The sequence below is a fragment of the Alligator mississippiensis genome, unplaced genomic scaffold (genome assembly GCF_030867095.1).
Source record: "Alligator mississippiensis isolate rAllMis1 unplaced genomic scaffold, rAllMis1 scaffold_21, whole genome shotgun sequence".
Lineage (NCBI taxonomy): Eukaryota > Metazoa > Chordata > Crocodylia > Alligatoridae > Alligator > Alligator mississippiensis.
In genome coordinates this window covers 410299-433547 of record NW_026775376.1, presented here as the reverse complement: position 1 = coordinate 433547, position 23249 = coordinate 410299, and the positions used below count along the sequence as shown (strand labels likewise).

Below are 23249 nucleotides of genomic sequence, written 5' to 3'. Positions count from 1 at the left end.
ATCAAAAGCTGCTTCTTTCTGCTGGATACAGAAAAGTAAGTGAGAGATACTCCCAAGGCTATTTATGAAGACCTCAGAGAGGAAGGACTGGCTCAGAGCAGAGAGGCCGGGTTAGTCTGACTGGGGAAAGGGCCCCAGAGGGGTAGCCCAGAGAGCCCCCACCTCTGTGCCAGCACCAGCAGACCTGATTGAAAACAGGCCACCAAATCAGCATAGTCTTCAGTGCTATTGACTGTTCCCACCTCCTCCCAAAAAAGCTGGAAGAAAACAAAGGAGAGGCATTTGGATGTGAGAATCAGCTGAAAATCTGTATATATAATTTAAAGCATCCCATAATGGTATCACCCTTAGTAAGGAAATATACAGGGATTTTTAAAAAAGGAAATATTAAAAAAAAAAAAAAAGGAAACATAAAAACACTCCAAAAATCCCCAGTTTTGGAAAGCTGTGAACAAACAGGACACAATCACAGCCCATTAGAGCCTCCTGCAATTAAAACCACCTTCAAGTACCACGAATAGATCCAGTCACCACATGGTATTAAATATTTGTTTCATGCTACTCTGGAAGGGAGGCTTCAGAGTCATAAAGCAATGATAGATACAGTCATTAACATATTGATTTATGAATAATAAGCCGGATTCACCTCTAAAAAGGAACCGATTCAAGCAGGGAGCAGCATAACTAACTGTCCGGGGCAAACGTAAGTACAAGAAGCAGCAGCTCCAGGCTGAGAGTTCCCCGCTCCCGGCTCCCGCCTTGTCCCGGTGGGTATCAGAATGCCACCCAATAGGAAGCGGCATTTGTAGTCACGTTGGACAGCTTGTCCAATAGGAATGAAGCATTTCTATCCGCGCCGCACCCGAGCCGCAGAGCAGTGCGGAGGCTTTCTCGTCTCGCCCGTGCACGCGTGCCCCGCTCCCGCCCTGGGCCGGTGGGGGCCTGCAGCCGCCCATGCTCAGCTCGGGCAACGAGAAATGCTGCTTTCCCTGTTGCCTCTTAAATCATTTATTCTCTATTTGCCGCAAATCAGAGTCGCTTCTTGCCCCTCGCGCTCCAGTTGTCCAAGGCAACCTAATCACCAGTATGAATCAACGGGCATTTCCGGAAGAAATGGCCTGGCCGCACCATTAACAACAGCTAGGAGTGCCGGTGTCCCTGGTGTATGGATCTGTCAAGCACTAGATAAAATAACAACCTCCCTTCTAGGAAAAGATACGGAGATCGCTTATCTGCACCTTGAAAAAAAAGCCCTTCAAAGCATTCATTATTTTCCGTATTTGCCCTCAGGTTACAATAGAGACAAGCAAAGGATTTGCGCTATGAGACTTCAAGCCTGACTGGTATTAATAATGGAGGTAGGGAAATATTCGCTGGCATCATTGGTCTCCAAATGAACCCATGACAAGGCGCAGGATGAAAACTCCGGCTCTGCAACTCGGGAGAGCTGCAGAGGTTCGTGACTGGTCAAGGAAAGGCTCTGCTCGAGCAACTATATGGCTCAGGATCCACTGAGTTCCATATAAGCAGGAGCTGCAGCGCTCAGGACGGTCCTGCTTTTAAATAATTCACAGCTGAGAAAGGGACCAATACACGCATGGGGTTTGGGGGCGGTTCGGAGGAAAAAGAAAAGCAGCTCGCCAACGCAGAAAGGAGTCTTACTCTTCGGAGGTGTGGAAGAGGTTAAACCCAACTGTTTCTTTGAAATTTATAAAGGTAATGCAGGGTTTTTTTAGGAATGACCTGCTTAAAGGTAGCTGAAAAAGTATCCTCCCCCCCATTTAGGCATACATCCGCACCTAGCTCCAGAAATATCTTAAGACTGCTGATAGTTTCCTACTGCCCAGCAGGCTAGTGAAGGACCCTGGGTTCAAAGATAAGAAAGTTGCTACCAAATGTGCTAGCTCAAAGCACATTTTCTGCCCCTGGGTGGAAGGAGAAGGGTTCTTCTGTTAAAAAGGTCCTTTTAAGTGTTGCTTATTTGTTGTATAAAAGAGCCATCGTAGAGGACCCTTCATATGTCAATTGAATTTACAGCAAATAAATACAGGTTTTAAAAATCGAATATAGTCACACTTTGGAGCTAGCTAGCAGGGGGGAAAATGTTTCACAGCTGTCACCTATACCAGTAACTATCCTGTCCTAAACCTAGGCAAATCACTCCCTCAATTAGAACTAAATTGCTGTGGTTTTAGGTTGTATTCAGTGGAGGTGAGTGTGTTCAGTAATAGATTATGGTCCCTGGTTCATTACCTTCATTCTGGTCGTTTATGTATTTTAAACGATTTCTGGGGAGCATTGGCATACAGGGGTTGTGCAAATGTGATGCCACTTGCAAAAGCTGTGACACAAGCTAACTTTGTAAAGTTATGGCTATGGGGAATCTGTCAGGAAACAGTCTTGCTTTACAGATGTTTCAAACAAACTTAGATGCAAGAGGTTTTCTTTGCAGACATCACCCTTCCATTTCCTTCTGTTCTGTATGGTGGTGATGCCTATTAAGGCTTTTCCTTAATTATAGATCCTATTTACCAGTTTGGGTCTTTCTTCCAGGTAATCGTCAAGGATGTATAAAGGCTACTGAAAGATTTTAGTGATCTGCAGAATAGGAATTGAATCCGCAAAAAGTGAGCAATGAAATAATTTACTTAACTGTGGAGAGAAAGGGAGCGTGTCTGTCTGAGAGATTTCTCCCCCTTTCAGTTATACTGGATGTCACCTCTTTGGTGTAGTATGCAAATGGAGCACCTCTTTTAGGTATCTTCCAATAAATGAATATTTTCTTGTCCAAGAAGAAAACTCGAGATCGGAGGGATCTGTCCAGTTGCACTGAAGCCAGACTCATCAGTCATCAATCAAGAGAGCTCTACATTTCTCCCAGATGTAAAAGGGTGAATCAATTAAAGTACTACGATGCGTCTGCCTTAGCACTTTTCCTATGCCATAATTGTGCTTTTGTCATCAGGAAAATCTGCCTATAGCTAAATCTTTCTAAATTGGGCAAGTCATTCAAAATTAATATTTATGTTTTATGCAAATAATGATGCATCTCGTTCTCATGAGGATTTTTTTTAGCCCTTCTCTCTTTCTGATTTAACGAACTACTCCCTACCCTTGCATGGCAGGGCATTGGCATTGCCCTTGTCCCACTGCCTCACCTGTGGCAAGTTAAAAGGACCCCTGAGGTCTCTTCCAACCTTACTCTTTTGTGACTCCCTCAGTGGAAGATTTGCCGTTCATTTCTTTCCGAAGTGAGAAAGGAGCAGCCAACCAGGCAGATGCTTCCTCAGCCTGAGGAAGGGGTTTTAACCCCGAAAGCTTGCTGAGGAAGACAATTTCCAGCTGTTTAGCTGGTCTAATAAAAGATATCAGATGCACCCCGAGAGCCTTGCCGAGCTACAGCCAAGGCGTCCACCTCCTTCCGTTGCCTTTTACTTTAGCAGAGATCTGGGGCCTTGCTTTGACTTTGACGCTGTGGAATCAGAAAAAATATATGCCTTAAACTTTGATTATTTTAGTTATAAGATGACATAACCGCTTTGTGTAGAATTGCTGGCTCGGTACAGTAGAACAGATAAGGGCAAATGTTTGTTCTTTGTAACTCTTCTGCAAATGCTTCGCTCACCGCGGCCTTGAAGGTAGAAAAAAAAAGTATGTACAAAGTAGATTTCCAGGTGCAAGAAGGAGGTTTGTGAACTAACCTCACCTCCCCCATAATTCCCATCCTGATAACAGCAAAGAAATAATGAAGTAATATTATAGCCGCTTTTCATGCTAACTTCACTATATGATCACGTGAGTTGTAAGCGACTGTTAAAAAGTATATAAGCCTCCTGATTTTGCTCTTGGGGGGGGACCCCTTCCAAGTGCTTGGGAAATCCATGTCACTTTGGAACTCCCCCTACAGCTGTAGTTTCTTTTGAATAAAAGCTTCTGCTGACCTGACCCAAAAGTACTCTGTGTGTGTTTCCACAACAACGCACTTTTGAAGTCAGAGAAATCCTGGCAGGCTCCCCCTAAAGAGCCTGTGTTTCTTGCCCGCCTTTGCGGTGCCTTGCGGGCCAGCCGGAGGAAGAAACGGGGAGATTTCTTCGCGCAGGGAATCTCTCTGCCCCCCGGGGTCCTATCCCCGCAGCCTCCTCATGCCGCCTGCCGACAGGGGGGTTCCATTTAGCATCAAACCCACATTTTATCCTGGCACCGGGGGTCCGGCGCACGGGTCAGTGCAGGTTCCGGCGCTTTTCACGGAGGGGACTTGATTCATTTAATGCGGCAAACTAGGGGGGATGAAAGCGCGGCTCCCCTGCCACGCCGGCCGGGCTGGAGCAGGACCCCGCGCGGCCCGATCCCGGGGGCTGCAAAAGCACGAGGAGCGCGGGGACGGGGGCGGGGCGTTGATTCTGCTGCGTCGGGAAGCTTGGCGGGCTTGATTGGGCTGCGTCGGGCTGTGCTGTATATAAGACACGGCGGCGGGCTCGGGGGGCGCTGTGTCTCGGGCGGCGGCGGCGGCGGCGGCGGCGGCGGCGGCGGCGGCGGCGGCGGCGGAGGAGGAGGAGGGGGGATGCCGCGGCAGGGCGGGCTGGCTGTGTCGCCGCCGCACCGGCGAGGCGGGGCGGGGCTGTCCGACCTTATCTTCCGCGCGGTGTGCGCCTCCACGGCCCGCAAGGGCGTGTCCCTGACCGCCATCAAGAAGGCGCTGTCGGCCGACGGCTACAACGTGAAGAAGAACAAGGGGCGCATCAAGGCGGCGGTCACCGCCCTTGTCACCAAGGGCCTCCTGCAGCGGGTGACGGGCAGCGGCGCCTCCGGCTCCTTCCGCATGGGCAGGATGCCGAAGGAGAGCCCCGCCCGCCCGGCCGCGGCGGCGGCCAAGAGCCGCAGAGCGAGCGCGGCCCGGAGGAAGGAGACGAAGTCCCGGGGGAAGCAGGCGGCGGCGGGGAAGGGCTCCGGCAGGGGCAATAAACGGGGCGCTAAAACACCCAAAAAGCCGGCGGCCAGAGCCCGGCGAAAAGCCGCGGGCAGGAAGCGGCAGTAAAATCCGTGCCGCGCTTACTTACAAACCCAAAGGCTCTTTTAAGAGCCACCACGTGCTCGGTGGAGGAGCGGATACACTGCGGGGGGTGGTTCCCTGACAGCCGCCTGTCACACTAGCAGAGCCCCGGGCAGTTGCTCTGCTCCCAGCCCCTCCCGGGCTCCAGTTGTCCCTCCCCCAGCCTGGCTCCCGGCTGGGAGACGTGTGACTGCAGCGAGAGCCTGGCTCCCAGCCCCTGCCGCTGATACCAGCTAGGTCTCATGCCCCCTTTTCGAGGTCAGCAGCCTATAGCAGAATCCTGCCCGCAAATGAAGTTGGATCTGACCAGGAGCTGCCCCAGAGAGCGCCCTCTTCCCCTGTCCTCTCATGTCGGTGCTTAGTGCTTCACTCCCTGCAGAGGCACCGGCCTCTGCAGTGAGGAAAGAGCAGGCCGGCCATTTGAGTTCTCGGGGGGGGGGGGGGGGCGATTGGGACTCTGCAGCCCAGGACAGCAACCTGGGTTGCAAGCTGCAAAATGTTGCCAACCTTTGCTATAGGGCTCTAGGAAGTCTGTCACACAAGTTATGTGGAGATGCAGCTTTTAAAAGTACTTTTCTGGTGCATGGTCAGTGATCACTGATTGTGATCAAGATCTGAAGAGTAACCCATGCTTAAGAGTTATTATATGGAGTTTGTTTATGTGCCAAGGAAATGGCTCGTCGTAACTTCATTTGACCTGAAAATGGCAGATTTTGCACTATCCATGCAGCCATCCTTGCACCCACAGAAAGGCCGTCCGAATGCATACAGACAAGTTGCTGTTTTAACCAAATCATTAGAGAAATTGCACCAAAAAAGAACATTGAATCTCAGTGTCCCAAGAACATGTTCTGTTATTATTTCAAGTGACTTTAAGTACCTGTTTTTAGTTTCTCGGGTCTTGATACGCGAAGGAAACGGCTAGTTTTGAACTGGAGCTGTTTTAAGTTTCCAGAAAGAAAAGAATTCTTGTGGGTAAGAGCTGGGCCTAATGTATGGTTGGGATAGACAAAGACAGGCATTTGGGTATCACGGTACCTTTCTCCAGGCCTCTGAGAGAGAAGCAGACATAGAAGAGCTAAGAAGCAGAAATATTTAAGCCCATCCCTTTGTACCAAAAAGCTACACATGAAAGCACATGTTCTGCAGAATTAGCTAGTACCTAATTCTGTAGAAGTGCTGCCTAGCTGAAGCACCAGCAGAAATCAGAGGGTGCCGTGTATTAATAATAGAGGGTGCCCATCTATTAATAAAAATGCCATGCATGCAGTTTTAGCTTCTTTTAATATAGTTGAGCAACTGGAACAAAGGGAAGAGTCAAAAGAGACAAACAGGCTGGAGAAAACCTGGAGCTGTGAAGCTCTTTCTTCCACCTCCTCCTCCTCCCTCTGAAGAGTGAGAGTCTAAAGGGCTAAGGCTGACCACCAATCGGGAAGATGGCTTATCTTGTCCCTTAGGGTGACAATATTACTCTGGAGTTTGTACTCAAGAGTTCAAAGAAAGGTCGGATTGTCTCCCCGGTGAAAGATCCTGGTGGAAAAGTGAAGATCGGGGCTTTGTTACCAGCATCATAAAACGCCACCAATCCCCTTTCATAGTCCAAATAAATCCGAATCCTTGTGGGAATCCCATGCACGTGCAGAGTGGTTTCAGGAGAAGTGAGAGCCTGGTATTTCTCCCAGTATTTCCGCACAGCCCAGATGCCCTGCTTGGCTGCAATCCTGTTCCCCCCTTTTTTCTTCACAGATTCCTTTGCTACTCCCAGAACCCAGACTGCCTCTTCCCCAACTTCCACCTCCCAATAATGTCTCCCCAAGTGAAGCCTTCGCAGCCCAGCACGCAAGGCGCAGCATCAAATCTCTCAGGGCTGTCAGGCACCTCCTGCTGTGTGACTCCCCAGTTTACACTTGTTCGATCTGGAGACAGACGGAGCCAAGAAAACGCTGTGTCGGGATCCAGAGTCACGCTCAGTGGAGACGGGGAAAAACAAAATATAAGAACCAGAGGCAGAGCTTGGCTTGAGGGAGGGACAGGGATTGGGATGATCTGGCACATCATGTCCTCTCTCCATTCAAAATGTTCTATTGCCATCTTGGGGCCATCTGCCCCTTATTGCCTTGTGCATTGGCTCAAAGGGTATTTTTAAGTTTTCATTTCACCCATTTCTGTTCCACCCATCAAATCACAGGGAAAGAAAAACTCCTTACCTTTCATCACTTGAGTACAGATGTTTGCTGACCAGGCTCACCTGGTAACTCATAAAATAGTCCCAATTGATCATCATGGTATCATAGTGCCAGCCCCCTCCCAAATATCAGACTGGCTTAAACAATCATAAAGCATTTTTTTAAATACATCTTAGTTTCTTCCTATTTGCATTTCTTGTGGCTCAGAAAGGAGAAATCCATGGGGACAGGCTTTCTGCTTTTCCACTATAATCACAAGAACTAGGAATTTACTGTCAATTGAAAACACGATTCTTTCAACTAAGTGTTTTGCCAACCAAAAGGCAGACAAGGTTCTTTGGGTAGATGTGGTATCTTTTATTAGACCCACTAAATCCTTGGAGAAAATTGTTATTAGTAAGCTTTTGGGCACAAACACCCTTCTTCAGGCATAAGGAGAGTCTGCTGGTGTTGTGTGTGCTCTCCTACCAAAGGGACTGCAAGTAGTCACAAGCCTTGCAATAAAATACCAGGAATTGGGACCACTGCAATAGTGAGTAATAACTTCCTTGTCTTTCTATCAAGTATCTCCAGCATAGGTGGGCTGCTTTTTTAGCAGTGATTCCCCCAGTTTGATTCCTGTTGCTTTGAGTGGCCCCAAACAACTATTTTCTCCTGCTTCAGGAAACTATTTGCATTGCATTGTCCACCCTCCCCACAACCCCCCGAATATTTACCTCTGTCCACCTTTGGGTCAGGCAGTAAGCACACTAAAAGAAAAAAAAACACACAGCAGAGATCAGATCGTGGTGGTTACTCTCAGACTTGAATACCAAGAAAGAAATGAGGGTCTGGACAGGTGAAGCAATGACACTAAAAACCCAGAGATAATCTTAGCAACATAGTGCTCTGCAGTGTATGAATTAGAAAACATTTAGGACTGCTTTCTTCTATCACCTTTGTACTAGAAAGACAGACCCTGGGATCCATTCTCGTTCTATCCCCTAGGCGCGTCTACACGAGATGTTTGCTGTAGAGCTAATTAGCTCCGCAATGAAAATGTCACCATTTACACACGTGACCTTACTAGGTTGCAGTAGATTAATAAATGCCACCGCAGGGTAGTCCAGCTAAACACAAGCAGTACCCTGTGGCAGCATTGTTTTGTGTGCTACAGCACATGTGTAGGTAGTGACGGGGCTGGCTGGGGCACAAGGGTGCTTCAGCGTAGGGGCTGCCTACTGACCAGCCCCTCTGCAGCACATGGAGCCTGGTCAGACCAGCCCCAGCTGGCAGTCTGACCTCTGGGTCCCCTGCCAGCCTGGGCTGCTCTGGCCCACCTCAACATGCTGTGCATGAATAAACTCCGGAGCAATTAGGTCTGGAGTTTATGCATACGTGTTAATCACACATGTAGATGTGCCCCCTGAGTGTGAACTAGTTTTAACTCCACAGAAGACACCAGGATGGATTCCCATCATGCCCATCCCAATGTAAATGGAGAGTAATCTCCCTGGAGTCTCTGAAGCTGATGCCTCTCTCTCTCACAGGAATAAATAGATTAAAGGCATGCCTAAGCCTTGTAGCTCACTGGGCTTTCATGGTTTCCATAGTCAGCAAACACAAGGAAGTGATGTGTGGAGCCTTCTGGGCATTTAACCTTTAACTCCCCAGACCAAAATGCCCGAGTAAACATATACAGCTGGCATTGGCATGGCTCCAATGGACGATTCAAACTCATACTACTTGAGCTGAAGTGAGATGCCTTAAACCCTCTGCTGGAGTTCTGCGCCCATCTTGTTTCCCCCTCCCCACTTCCAACACGCGCTTTCTCTCTCAGCCCAGTGTAAATCAAGACTAATTCCAATGGAGTCACCAGAGCTGATTTTCTATTTCACTGGTGCTGGTATAAAAATCAGGAGTAGCCTCCCTAGGGACAATTTCTCACTCATTCACCCTATTGTGAATTAGCATCCAGCTTCAGTGCAATCATCATGAGAACAGCACCTGCACAGACACTCACACTCCTCTTTAAGCTCTCCGTTTCCATATTGCCTTGCAGTTTCTCCAGAGCCTCCTGTAGAAAAGTAATATTTTGAGAAAATAACCAAATCCTCCAGTTTGTTTCAGGACAAGAAAGTGCTGAGGGCCAGGCTCTCTCTGTCTCACATCTAGAAAGAGACACAGAGTTATCCATCTCTTGACTATTCAACCTAAGGCATCAGCCAAAAAGCTGGGCTGACAGTCAGTTCCCACCCACAGGTGACTCCCTTCCCCCTCTGGGCGGGCAAGGGGAAATGTCAGAAGTCTCAGGATTGTGGGCATGGGGTGGGACTGGGAGCTTCAGAGAAAGACACTCCCATGCCCGTCCTCCCCAGGCTCCAGGAAGGTGTGTCCTTCACCTGGTGCCCAAACCCCTTCTCAGCTTCAGGAGTCAGGGCATGAGAAGCCACATACCTGTTCAAGGTGCTTCTGGCATCCTAGAGTGGAGAAAGAAAGAAGGAGTTAAGTCATGTGTGGCCTACACTTGGGACCTTCCTGCTTTGGATGAACTCCATTAGGTCATGCCCCAAAACAGTCCCAGTTCCCTCGGTCACTTCATGTCCTACAGGAGGCTTCAAGACCTAAATCTTTCACCTCCTGTCAATGACTGGATGAAACCAGGAATAAAGCCTTTGCAGCTGGGTGGGGAAGGAGGGAGTTTTCTCCTATTCAAGTCAGATCAAGAGATTTTTCTTCCCCACAAAGAGCAAATGGCAACGTAGGCATGGAGGTCAGCTGTGGCCAGTGACTGTGCAGGGATCTGGGGGCTGCTCACGCAGTCTCACCTCCAGAAATCCCATTGCTGGCTCCTCACATTTCTCCTCCAGTTCCCTGAGCAGAGCATCAAGACAGGAAAGCTTTTCTGAGAGCTGTGTGATACTTTCATCCTTCCTGGTCTCTATGTCTCTCTCCAGCTCTTCCAACCAAGCCAGAAAGAGACGCTCTTGTTTTTCCAAGAACTGGTGCAGTCGCTCAAATTGAAATTGCATCTTCTCTTTCTCAATCTCTGTTTGCTTCTAGAAGGGACACAGAAGGGCCAGAAACATGGATGAAATCATGGAATGTGTCACTTTAAAGGTAGTTTTCAAAGAAGAAAAATCTGTAAGCTACTATATGTTTTATAAAGAAGACCTAAAACTTTATAATTAGTACTTTTTTTTTTCTATTTCTTGACGTTAGAAATGTTTTTCTTACCTCTCCTGGAAGACTGTGCACACTAGATAACCTCATCACTGTCTAACACTGAGTCTAGAAGAGAAGGAGGGGTTTAATTCAAAATGTTCAAAACTTTAGCTCCACTGACACCTCCTTTAACCTGGCAGATAACAGACAAAAAAGTTGTTAAAATTTCTCCTTCCATATCCCTGGCTCCCCCAAATCTTCCCATAAGCCATGGCTGCAGGGAACTGTTTCAGGTACTGTAGGCTGTAGACGTGGTCAGTGCCATTGGTGACACATAGGGGGTGCACATGGGTGCACGTGCACCCCCTAAAATTGGCGGTGTACCCCCTGCGATTGGCCATCACCACCATTGCTTGCCACCCTCCCCGCCTTGCTGCCAGTGGCGTCTGTGGGCAGTTGTAGAGCGTCACTGACCACCGCTGACACTGCTGGTGGCATCTGCAGGTAGTTGCAAACCGCTAGTCGGCACTTGCCACCATCCCGCTGTCGCCAACACTGCTGTGGCCACCTGCGGGAGCTCCCCACTTGCCACCACCACGCCACTGCCCCTGCCTGCGGGTGGTCACCGTACCCCCCCAGCCTCAGAGGCATGCATCGTTCATGGTCAGTGACTGACAGAGACTGACTAGTGCGGACTATGGACCTAGCAAAAGTCTAAGTTATGAATGATATGCTTCTGTAAGGCTCAGGTCAAGCATAGTGCCTGTTTTTAACCTGGCAGGTGAAATACCACGTATCTGTCCATGAAGGCAGTTTTCCTAAAGCGCACCCGGGGACAACTGCTCTTCTGGTGTGGTTCAGTACCCGCTGAGGTGCAGCGGCTTTAAGCCCACTTTATGGAAATGAGAGTCTCCGTCCTAGCTTGCTCCGAGGGCCTTATGGCTAAGGGCAAGAAAACTCGGGGGCACCTGAACCCCACACCCCAGGGCTTGGGCCGGCAAGTAGGATCCCTGCCAAAGGATTTGGAAACATCTGAAGCCCCAGGAGTGGCTGGAGATCACTTTCCAGTCATAGGGCCACTTATGGTTCTGGACTGCCTCATGGATTTGGAATTGGATTTGGCTATTTTGGCTTGGAACATGGATAAATTAAAAAAAAATCCTAAATAGTAGCCTGGGAAAGTAGAATAAGAATCTGTTTATCAAGCCATTAAAATCAGACTAGGTCAGGAATGAATGCCTGCTTGTTGGAGTTTTGTTCTGCTGTTTGATAGCAATTGATTTTTAAGTAGTCAGCTAGATCCCTATTGCAATAATAATGTGTTTCTGTTAACCCGTTGTGCATTATAACTGGCCTGCTCAGCAAAGTAAAGAGAACGTGGTAAGGAGCATTCCCAGATGGTGAAGGAAAGAGATAAGAAGCTCTCTCCCAGAACTGTACTTTTCACAAGGACACAAGCCCCATTTAACTGGTGTCTTTCAAGTCCACAGGAAAACTGGTTCAATCCAATTTCCAAAGTCTCAGTAAAATAAATCAATTTGAATAATGTCAATGAGAATATGACTCAGAGGGTGGTGGTGGATGGGTCATATTCGACCTGGGGGGAAGTGGGCAGCGGAGTCCCCCAGGGCTTGGTGCTTGGGCCCGCGCTGTTCAATTTCTTTATCAGCAATTTGGACGACGGGGTGAAAAGCAACCTGTTCAAATTTGCTGATGATACCAAAATTTGGGGTGAGGTGGGCACGCTAGTAGGGAGGGAAAGACTGCAGCAAGACCTGGATAGGTTGCAGGGGTGGGCTAACAAAAACAGGATGTATTTCAATACTGACAAGTGCAGGGTGCTGCACTTGGGCAGTAGTAACCAGCAGCACACGTATGAGATGGGAAACTCCCTTCTTGAGAGCACGGAGGCAGAAAGGGATCTTGGAGTCATCATTGATCCCAAGATGAACATGGGCTGACAATGCGAGGTCACGGTCGGCAGGGCTAACCGGACCTTTCCGTGCATCCACAGGTGCATCTCAAGTAGGGCCAAGGAGGTGATCCTCCCCCGCTATGTGACACTGGTCAGGCCACAGCTGGAGTACTGCGTCCAGTTCTGGGCACCGCACTTCAAGAGGGATGTGGACAACATTGAGAGGGTCCAGAGGAAGGCCACCCACATGATCCAGGGACAGCAGAGCAGACCCTACAATGAGAGGCTACGGGACCTGAACCTGTTCAGCCTTCACAAGAGAAGGCTGAGGGGGGACATGGTGACCGTCTAAAAACTCACTAGGGAAGACCAAAAGGGTTTGGGGGAGACCTTGTTTCCCCTAGCGCCCCCCAGGATAACAAGGAATAATGTCCACAAGTTGTTGGAGAGTAGGTTTAGATTAGACATCCATAAGAACTACTTCACTGTCAGGGTGGCTAGGATCTGGAACCAACTTCCAAGGGAAGTGGTGCTGGCTCCCACCCTGGGGGTCTTTAAGAAGCGGCTCGATGCCTACCTGGCTGGGGTCATTTGAGCCCGGTTTTCCTCCTGCCCAGGCAGGGGGTCAGACTTGAAGATCTACAAGGTCCCTTCCAACCCTACTTCTATGATTCTATGTATTTAAATAACCCATATATAAGTACTGGGTATAAACAGGGAATTTGGGGAAGACCTCAGCAAATTCAAAGCAACCTCCTGCCAGCCTGCATCCCACCTTCCTCCTCTCTCCTGTGTCTCTCCTCAGCCAGTATAAGTGAAAATCTGTATTATGCTATTGCAGGTAGCTAGATAGGCATAGAGACAAGTGGTTATTCTAATGTTTTCAGGGTGTTGTCAAGAAAAGATTGGGTTATAGATCTGTCTTGCCTCTTTATCTGACTTGGGTGGCAGAAGTAGCTTACCTGCTAAGGGGGAATGGAGGAGCACTGGAAAATGTGATTGTATCTTGACTTGCTATATAGAAAGGGTAATCTGGAAGGGAATTGTAACTGTCTTTGAATTCTATGTCTAAGCCTGCAGAGAATAGAGAGGCTGTAGTCTTCTCTCAAAAGACCAAACAGTGCTGGGTTTTTTGTAACAGTGCTGTGAGGGATAGGGATCCAGGTGTATCGCAGTGGCATTAGATCATTAGTGTAGGTACTGCATGCATTGGTACTTGAAACCTTATGGCCAGTATGGGCACATTGCACCATTGATGCTATCCTACCTATTCAGTTGTATAGTTTGAATAAAAGCCATCCCCTGCCACAGCAGGGAATACAACCCAGAAGCCTAACTTCCATGCATAGCTACTTTAACCACTAAATTACAGTCCCATCTCTGAATTGAGAATAAAAATCCAGGAATCTGAATTCCCTTCCCCTCCCCTCTCCCATGTACTCACACCAGGAAACTAGGGACAGAGCCCAGGAATATGGACTCCCAGCCTCCTTGCTCTAATACTAGGCCTCACAGTCCTCCCAGAGGCCAGGATACAGCCCAGGAGTCCTGATTCCAAAACCTACTCTAACCAGTAGGCAAATCTCTCCTCCCTGAGCTGGGGAAGGAGTGCTGCCTCCCAGTTCTCCTCTCCCCCATGTCACCACTTTGACCCCACTCCTGCCAGCTGCGAATTTCTATTACCTCTTGCTGCCAATGGGGAAACTGAAGCACCGTGTCACCTGCCCGACACCACGCAGGAAGTCTGTGGCAAAGCTGAGAACTGAATCTAGAATTGACAATCCAAATTTAATATCCGAACTAGTGAATCATCCTTCCTCTTACTGCAGCATACCTGCCCTCAGTGAATCAGGCCTAGAACCAGACAGCCTGCCACCGGAGGTGGTTCAAGCGCCTACATTGAACACCTTCAAGAGCAAACTGGATGCTTATCTTGCTGGGATCCTATGACCCCAGCTGACTTCCTGCCCTTTGGGCAGGGGGCTGGACTTGATGATCTTCCGAGGTCCCTTTGTTGCACAAACGGCTAGTTTCGTGCCCCTGGAGGCTTGTCCAATCCACCCCAGGAGAGAGTCACACACACAGGCTAGGTCCAATTTCAGATTTATTGTATGCAAACAGTTCGACCCAGGAGCTGAGCTCAAATCAGAGTCGACCACAAGTCTGGCCCGGAATCACATTTTTATAGCTTACCTAAACATAGTCTTGACGTATTAGGCACTTATTGGCAGCATTACCATTTCCTAGTTGTTACGTCTTATCTTGTAGGCTGAACTTAACTTGTTATTGGTTAGTGTGACTTATCAGGGTTGGTGCATGCGCATTCAAAAAGCAGAACTACAGCAAAATCTTTTGTCGCATGCGCAGAGGGAAAGGGGAACTGCGGCAAAGTTAGTAAACTTTAGTAACCTCTTATCTCAGCGTAACCTTAGGGCACTGGGCAGGGATGATTTCAAAATGCAAGGCAAGCAGTAAGAACAGCAGACCACAGATTAGTCATTAGACCTTATGATCTTGCACAAGGGTCATAAGATGGTCATAAGACACTTCTATCACATAGTTGCTGCTCAAGTGTTATTGCAAAATCAGGGAGCCTAACGTCTTTTTACTACAACTCCCCCCTCAGATGCTTTCTTACTCTAAAAATTTTCATAAGTGTCAGCAATAGCCAATCTTTGATAGTGTACAAGCATTTCACGGTTAACAACTGACTGAACAGTCTGTCTCAGAAGGGTCATGATGCACGGTAGCATACAAGGAAGCAAGCAAAGGGTTGACACTAACAAGCATAAGGCCATCAACACGCCCTTTAACCAGCCAGTCTGAGGAAGCCAGGATGTAAACCAGTCAAAGTTCCACCCGTTCCATGTCTGGACTGGGACATGTGCTACCTTTTCCATATCATTTGCTAGGTCCTTTATCAATTCACCATTATCATCAATTTCAACACAACAATTTGATAAATTCAACTTCCTGCACACCCCTCCTCCACTTGCAAGTAAGTAGTTAAGAGCTAAGCGGTTTTGCAGTTGTACTGAACCTTACTGAGGGTTGCAAGCTTGTTTTGAGAACAAGTATAACAGGTGGACATAACTTTTGGGTTCGATATACCTAAAAGGGACAAGAGTCCCAACAAATAGACTAGGGCCCACATCTTTGCAAGCATAACTTCAAATCTCCAGCAGGTTCACTTTTCCACTTGTTGGCTTTTTGTTCCCGGGTGTTATCAGCTTCCGGAGTGACCACACCCTGGGAGTTGGTGTCCTCCTGATGAAAAGGCTTTACCCTCAAGCAATGGGTCCACTTATCGCTGTTTCATAAGCGAACAGCTGTGTGTGTAGTCAGCAGCACCTGGTAGGGTCCCTCCCACCTTTCCGCAAGGGGATCCTTCTTCCACTTCTGTACCAAAACTTGGTCACCCGGTTTGAAGTTGTGGATTGGTGCATCAAGCGGGAGGCTCTGGAAGGGTGCAGCAAACCTGTGTAGGGAAGACAAAACAGACTGCAAGGTGATAACATGTTCTCAAATTTCAGATTTTTCTAAATCTACAGTAATCTGTTCCCTCTACCCCGCTGGCAAGACTCTGGGAGACATACCAAACATTAATTCAAAAGGTGACAATTTAATCCCTCTACGTGGTATGCTACGAATACGAGTTAAAGCCAGTGGGAGTGCCTGCGGCCATTTCAAATGAGTCTCAATACAGATTTTCGTTAACGTCGCTTTCAGCGTTCTATTCATGCGCTCCACCTGACCTGAACTCTGGGGTTTCCATGGAGCATGGAGTTTCCATGTGATATCTAAAGCTTTGGACACTTCCTGTACTATTTTCCCCACAAAATGACTTCCTTGATCTGACTCAATAGACTCAGGCAACAGAAATCGGGGTATTATCTCGTGGAGTAGTACTCGTGTCACTGTGGATGCGGTAGCCGTTCTTGTGGGGTACGCTTCCACCCATCCAGTTAGTTGATCAACCAATACTAGCAGATAACAGTAACGACCAGACTTTGGAAGTTCAGCGAAGTCAATCTGCCAAGCTTGTCCGGGATAATGGGCCCACGGTCTTCCTCCCATAGGGGCTGGTGGTCTTGTAGGTTTTGGGTTTACCTTTTGACAGGTTGGGCACTGAGAGACCACTCTCTGGGCTTCCAGATCAAGTTCTGGAGCCACCATTTGACGAGTTAACAAGTCTCCCATCGCAGTGCCTCCCATGTGAGTGGAATAATGTAACCGGTGGAGTATCTCTTCCAATAAGCATCGAGATATTAATACTTTCCCTCCGGGTACAATCCACCATCCCTGAGGGTTCTTAATAGCCTTGAGCTCTGCGGCTATCTTATCTGATCCTGGGCCATACTTTGCTTTACAATCTTCTAAGTAAAAGGGCACCTCATGGGCCGAGCCCTGAAACACTGCCTCTCCTCCCATCTGTGCTGCCTCTTTGGCTGCTACGTCAGCCTTTGCATTTCCCCTTCTCTGGCGCTCATCTGCAGCCTTGCCATGGGCTTTAACATGCACCATGGCCACCTCTTTCGGTAGCGGAGGGCTTTCAATAGCATTACAATCTGTGGCCCATTTGCAATCTTTTATCCAGAGGCCGTGATGAACCCACGTTCTCGTCATAACAACCCATGGGCACGTACAGTGGCAAAGGCATAGCGCGAATCCGTAAAAATGTTCACTCTTTTGTCTTTTCCTAATACCAATGCATGGGTCAGGGCAGTGAGCTCCGCTGCCTGTGCTGACCAGTTTGCCGGGAGCTTTTCTTTCCACACCGTCTCAGCCAAAGTTACCACAGCACATCCCATATGCCGCATGCCATGTATCACGCTACTCGAACCATCTACGAAGAATTCCTCCTCTGGGTCCTCCCATTCAAAGGCAAACAATTTCTGACTATCTTTGTGTAGCAGAATAGAGAAGAAAGCATCTTTTAAACCATAGGATGATCCACTAAATTCTTTTGTTTACAGCTCTCAGGTCTTATACCAATCCTGAAGGAGGCGCCATCTGCCCATATACATGAATCAACATTCTTTAAAATCTCAATTCCTTTGGCTTTCACAGAAGCTTGTAGCTTTGTTAGTAAATCTCGCCCCTTCAGCTTGAACCTTCCCCCGAGGAGTTCACCCTTATCAGGCGGCCCCCCGCTGACTTTCCTTTTGTTTGTCCTTCAGCTTAGGGCAATCCCTCTTCCAGTATTCCTTTCTTCTGCCCCCCTCAGGTTTCTCCTTCCATCCCCCCCCAGTGTTTGTGCTTCCACCCCAGGCTTTCTCTCTCTCCTCTCTGCCACCTGATCACGATTCCCATAAACTTCATACGCAATCTCTACGAGTTCTGAAAGCAGCTTACCCGCTGCCCCCTCAGTCTTTTGCAGCTTTTCCTCATACGGGGGAGGTGTTTTAGAACAGCTTGTGCCAGCTATCCCTTCCCGATCCGTTTGGTCTGTGTCCGGTGGCGTTTTAGCCTCATCCCTGCACCTTAACCCTTGAGTCAGATCTTCCCTCACTATCAGAATTAAAGAGGACCCGGGGCTTTCTCCCAGCGTCCTAGTTAATTTACGACAAGCCCGACGTGTTGTCGGATGAGGGCGCTTTGAGCAGTTTTTCCCCGAATACAACGTATGTTCTCAGACACAAAAAAATAGGATCCTTTACCAGACAAAATTCTAGCCAGCAGTAAGATTTTAAACTGACCTGTATTTAATAAGATTCGGATCCAGTCACCATGATTTTGAGCACACAGAAAGACACAGGAAAGGCTTATTTAGGATGTCCGGGCTGTTCAGTGCCTTGCCCCGCAGTCCTTACTGCCCAGACTCAAGGCTACTGACGTGACACCGGCTCATACAGTGGAAGGAGGGAGGGAAACACAAAAGGGATTCTTTCACTCCTGCCCTTGAGAGAAGATACTGGGACAACGGATTTGGGAAAGACAAAATCACTCAGACACCTGTCCACTGGGTCACGAGGTTCCAGCTGAGCCCCCTTGCGTTTGACACTACCTTGTTAGGCAGAATCGGGGCGGCTAGACTCAGCTTTTAGTCCCAGACCTGGTCAGTGGCTCATCATTTTTTTTTTTTTAAATACACCGACGCACATTCATCCAGTTAGACCTACCTCCTTCCCCACACTGCCTTAGCCAGATTCACATCAAAAGAACCGGCATCCGGCCACTCCAACTGACAGAGAGTAATTAATCTATCTTTTAACATTTCTACCCCGTAATTCCCTTTGAACTTACTAAAGTTTCTTAGCATGCATCCTAATGGGGTTGTGGAGTTTTCTTCTTGGGAGCTACCTGAACCCATTGTGTCAATCAAAATTCAGACCTATTTGCTGAACATTAAAACAAAATCACTCAAAACAAAGTCCCCGGGGCTAATGTTCAGAGTTATATACTGAACATTCCAAAATTCCAAATTCCCTGAGAGACCACTCAACAAGACAAACTACCCAAATGACACAAGGCAAATGAATACTTACTCCGTCAACACCCTGGCGCCGTCTCTTCGGACCCACTTAGCCTGGTTGACTCATTTAAGGGAGAGCCTTTAACCTCCCGGGTGTCCCGACTCACGGTTCCAGTGCTGTGACAGACTCCAAAAGCAGTCTGGTGGCCACTTCACAGACACCTTTTCCATTCTTATCGTGACCCCGGGGTAGTCCGAGGGCAACTCCTGGCTGGCTCGCCAAATTGTTGCACAAACGGCTAGTTTCGTGCCCCTGGAGGCTTGTCCAATCCACCCCAGGAGAGAGTCACACACACAGGCTAGGTCCAATTTCAGATTTATTGTTTGCAAACAGTTTGACCCAGGAGCTGAGCTCAAATCAGAGTCGACCACAAGTCTGGCCCGGAATCACATTTTTATAGCTTACCTAAACATAGTCTTGACGTATTAGGCACTTATTGGCAGCATTACCATTTCCTAGTTGTTACGTCTTATCTTGTAGGCTGAACTTAACTTGTTATTGGTTAGTGTGACTTATCAGGGTTGGTGCATGCGCATTCAAAAAGCAGAACTACAGCAAAATCTTTTGTCGCATGCGCAGAGGGAAAGGGGAACTGCGGCAAAGTTAGTAAACTTTAGTAACCTCTTATCTCAGCGTAACCTTAGGGCACTGGGCAGGGATGATTTCAAAATGCAAGGCAAGCAGTAAGAACAGCAGACCACAGATTAGTCGTTAGACCTTATGATCTTGCACAAGGGTCATAAGATGGTCATAAGACACTTCTATCACATAGTTGCTGCTCGAGCGTTATTGCAAAATCAGGGAGCCTAACGTCTTTTTACTACACCTTCCAGCCCTAATGTCTATGAAATCTATGAAATGGCTTTCGTACGAAGGAAACGGCCCAGGGTGAGCCCAGCCCTGAGCTCAGGAAAGTGAAAGTAGCCCCGTGCCCTCCCGTCTCACAACCATGGCTGCGGCGAGCGCTGTACAAAGCCTCCGGGACGAGGCGAGCTGCTCCGTCTGCCTGGAGTTGTTCGTGGACCCGGTGATGATTGTCGGCTGCGGGCACAACTTCTGCCGAGCCTGCATTGCCCAGTGCTGGGAGGGGGCCGAGATGGACGTCACCTGCCCCCAGTGCAGACAGACCTTTGCCCAGAGGCTCCTGGGCCCAAACAGGCAGCTGGGCAATTTAGTAGAAGTGGTCAAGGGCCTGAGCATGGGGTCAGCGGAGGGAGCCAGGGGCAAGATGGTGTGCGAGCAGCACAGGGAGGCTCTGAAGCTCTTCTGCGAGACAGACCAGGTCCTGATGTGCATGATCTGCCGGGAGTCCCAGGCGCACCGAGCTCACCCCGCGGCTCCCATCCAGGAGGTTGCGCAGCAGTGCAAGAACGGGCGCGCGGGCCCAGTCCGGCTGTGCAGCTGAGGGGGATGTACACCTCTCTGCGGCGCTGGGTCTTTCTGCCCAGCGGCCACGGCACAATGGCGTGGCTGCACATGGAGGCTGGTTTGTGGTAGCCTCTGTGCAAGCCATCCTGCTGGGGGGAGGCGAGAAGGACCCAAATGCTCTTTGTTACGTTCCTGACTCAGCAAAGACGACTGAGACGTGCTCTTCTCCAGCCCGAAACCCCGGCTGTTTGATTAGGGGACAAACACCACCTGCCTGGTTTAATGACAGTAACTCTGGCACAACATAGCGGGGAGGGCTGGTCTCCAGCTCCATCCCATAATAATGACTAGCACTTTAACCTTATAATCGCCCAGTTATTACACCCTTGTCATCAAATCTTGCCTTTGAAAGCAGACAAAGCAGGAACATGGCTCCCCTGTCCCTGGACACGCAGAGCAGTGAACCTCCTCCAGTGTCACCGACCCACGGTTGTGTGCGGGGCTGTGTCTTGAAACAGGGGGTGTCCGGCACCAGTTTCCCTTCAGCTGTTACAACCCTCCCTGGGAGCTGCCTGGGGACTCCTTGGGGACGGAGGGATTGTAGCGCGTGGACAGACTCTGTTCCCCTTGGACAGAGCCCACGTGGCATGCTCTGGAGGGCAGGCCCTGCTCACAGGATCTGCCACGAGCAGCCGCTTCCCCCAGCCGATGCTCCCAGCACGTTGCACAAGTCTCAGTAATGCGCATTGCATTGATGCCGGGGGCTTCAGGGCTAATGCTGGCTCCAGAGGGGACGTGGTGGCACCGCCCCAGTCCAGGGAGCACGGCCAGGACCTCCTTTTGAATCTGAGCACCTCCTTCCCCTGTCTTTGTCCAGGCCTGGCTACCAAATGCCGTGCTGCACTGGTCCTGGATTAATGCTGCTCTTTCTGAGGCATCTCGCTGTAGCTGTAGCAGTAGCTGTACTGCTGGGCTGTGGTACTTCAGGACTGGTGTCTCACTTCTGAGTTTCTTCATTTCAGTGCCCAGAGACCAGACCTGTGTCTTGTCCGGCCCAGCTGCCTAAGACTGGCTGGCACTCTGCACTGTCGACCGTGGTGGATTCAAGGCCGTGTTATTTTCTGTTCAGTGCATGTCCCTGACAGTCTGCACTTCCCACTGGTTGCAGTGTTGCCTTGTGGCACCTCCCTAGGACCGGCTCCATTTTTCTATGTGTTCTTCCTGCTGGGCAGGAGCTGGCTCCACAATCCAGCTGGAAACTGGCTGCTTGCTGCTCCAGCTGTGTTAAGCACACACTATTCGGTGCTGCGTCCAGGCAAGGGTGTGCTGTACTGGGAGCTGCTGGTCCAACCTGAGTGCATGGGCTTTCCTGGTGTCACGTCACAGCGCACCCTCGAGCAGCCCTCTCGGTTATGGTGCAGGGAAGAGACTCCAGCTTCTCCCCTCCAAGGAGAACTGACCCAAGGAGTTTTCCTTCCCGCAGAAACAAATTCAAACTCAGCTGCAGCTGCTAAGGGGGGAGAGGGAGAGGCTTGAAGCACTGCACGCGAGTGAAAGCCAGAAACACCAGGAATACCAGGTGGGTGCTGCCGGGGTCCGGCTGATGTCGGGGAGGAAGGAAGGGACGTGTCCTGCTCTGCATGTTTGGTGGGACAGTGACCGTGGCATTTTGTGACCGTGTGTTGCAGGGTGTTGTGGCAGGTGCATGGAGCCAGGCCTTGCAAACAAAAAAATTGTGTTCAGCTGATAGCTATATATATAGCGGTGTTTCACTTTAATTGTTGAAAAATGTGGATTTGGGGTTTATAGCAGAGAAGTTTGCATTTTTAAACAGAGAAAACCAGGATTACTGATTATAAGAGGAAATCTTTCCTTGCTGACAGCCATGGACTTCTCCCCTCCTTAAGGTCCTGGCTCTTAGGGAAACAGAAAAAAAACTTTGCAAAATGAACAGAGTGAAGAGATCCCAGGCAGGGCCCCAGACCTGAGCTATCCCCAGCTCTGCTCCAGATGGTGGGAGGTCGGGGGTCCCAGCCATGGAGACAGTCGGGACCACGGGGCCTTACAAGCCATGCCCTGACTCTCCCCAAAACGGCTGCTCTCCCTGATGTGGTTTCTCTCTCTTCATGGCAGCAAAAGGCAGCAGCCGAGAGGCAGAAGATTGTGTCTGCGTTTGAGCAACTGCGCCGGTTTCTGGAGGAACAAGAGCGACTCATGCTGGCCGAGCTGGGAGAGGCGGAGAGCAGGATTGAGAAGAGTCAGGGGGAGACTGTCACCCAACTCTCCGAGGAGATTTCCCATCTCACCAGCCTGATCAGGGAGCTGGAGGGGAAGTGCCAGCAGGCCGCCAGTGACCTCCTGCAGGTGAGGCACATGAAATGTCTCCAGTCCCAGTGCAGGGGAGGGAAAGGGCTAAACCTTGGGTCTGCCAGGACCAGGTGCATAACTGAGGAGGGGCGACAAGGGCAACGGCCCCTGACAGGCACGTGGTGGCAGTGATGGGAGATGCAGAATATCAGCCCCAGCTGCTGCTGCCCTGTGCATGTCCACTGCCCAAGGTGCATGGCTGCCCTATTACACCTCTTGGGGGATCACTAAATCAGGGCTTGTAAAGGGGCTGAACTTTCCCCAGATCCTCTGTGTCCGGCACTCGGAGTCTGAGGACAAAGTGCGTTCCCTCGGGCACAGGGTCCCTGGTGTGGGGCATTGCACCGAGCTCACTCTTGCATCTTTGTCTCTCCCTTTAGGACATGAGGAGCACACTGAGCAGGTACGTGGCTCCACCTGACTTCCCATAGAGGGAAGGGTCCTGGAGACAATGCAATGGGCACATCTCTGCAGGGCACCACAGCACAGCAAGCACTGGTTCTGTCCCTGAGGTGGGAAGCATGAACGTCCCCCTCTTCTCCTCGGGGAAGTGACAGCTTTGGGCACTGGCGGCCTGAAGTCTGTAAGGTGTAATCTAGGCTTTCCCCCTCTTGTCCCCGGGGAATAGTCCTGGCCACCAGAGCTTGAGCCAACTACCTGTGAAGTCTCTGCTCCTTTCTGATCCCAGAAAATATCCTGGACATTTTGGAGCTGGAGAAAACATCCCTGCTGGGGATCGGTCC

General features: G+C 49.6%; 3 protein-coding genes and 1 long non-coding RNA gene across 4 annotated transcripts; 3 read left to right on the top strand and 1 right to left on the bottom strand.

Annotated features, from left to right (window-relative positions):
• Positions 1-808: 808 nt before the first annotated feature.
• Positions 809-2927, top strand: LOC132247307 (uncharacterized). The gene is made up of 2 exons (XR_009458623.1): positions 809-1716; positions 2554-2927. It is a non-coding gene; the product is annotated as an uncharacterized LOC132247307 (long non-coding RNA).
• Positions 2928-4485: 1558 nt separating this feature from the next.
• Positions 4486-5470, top strand: LOC132247306 (histone H1.01-like). Its single transcript, XM_059720165.1, has one exon. The coding sequence runs from the start codon at positions 4562-4564 to the stop codon at positions 5033-5035; it is 474 nt and encodes a 157-aa protein (XP_059576148.1). The 5' UTR covers positions 4486-4561; the 3' UTR covers positions 5036-5470.
• Positions 5471-9129: 3659 nt separating this feature from the next.
• Positions 9130-11035, bottom strand: LOC132247332 (E3 ubiquitin-protein ligase TRIM15-like). Its single transcript, XM_059720193.1, has 4 exons — positions 11012-11035; positions 10044-10274; positions 9673-9695; positions 9130-9386 (listed from the first exon to the last, which is right to left on the bottom strand). The coding sequence occupies exons 1-4, from the start codon at positions 11033-11035 to the stop codon at positions 9173-9175; spliced, it is 492 nt and encodes a 163-aa protein (XP_059576176.1). The 3' UTR covers positions 9130-9172.
• A 9354-nt stretch (positions 11036-20389) lies between these two features.
• Positions 20390-23224, top strand: LOC132247320 (E3 ubiquitin-protein ligase TRIM15-like). The gene is made up of 2 exons (XM_059720185.1): positions 20390-22503; positions 22887-23224. Exons 1-2 carry the CDS (start codon positions 22150-22152, stop codon positions 22935-22937), a joined length of 405 nt encoding a protein of 134 aa, XP_059576168.1. The 5' UTR covers positions 20390-22149; the 3' UTR covers positions 22938-23224.
• Positions 23225-23249: the final 25 nt, after the last annotated feature.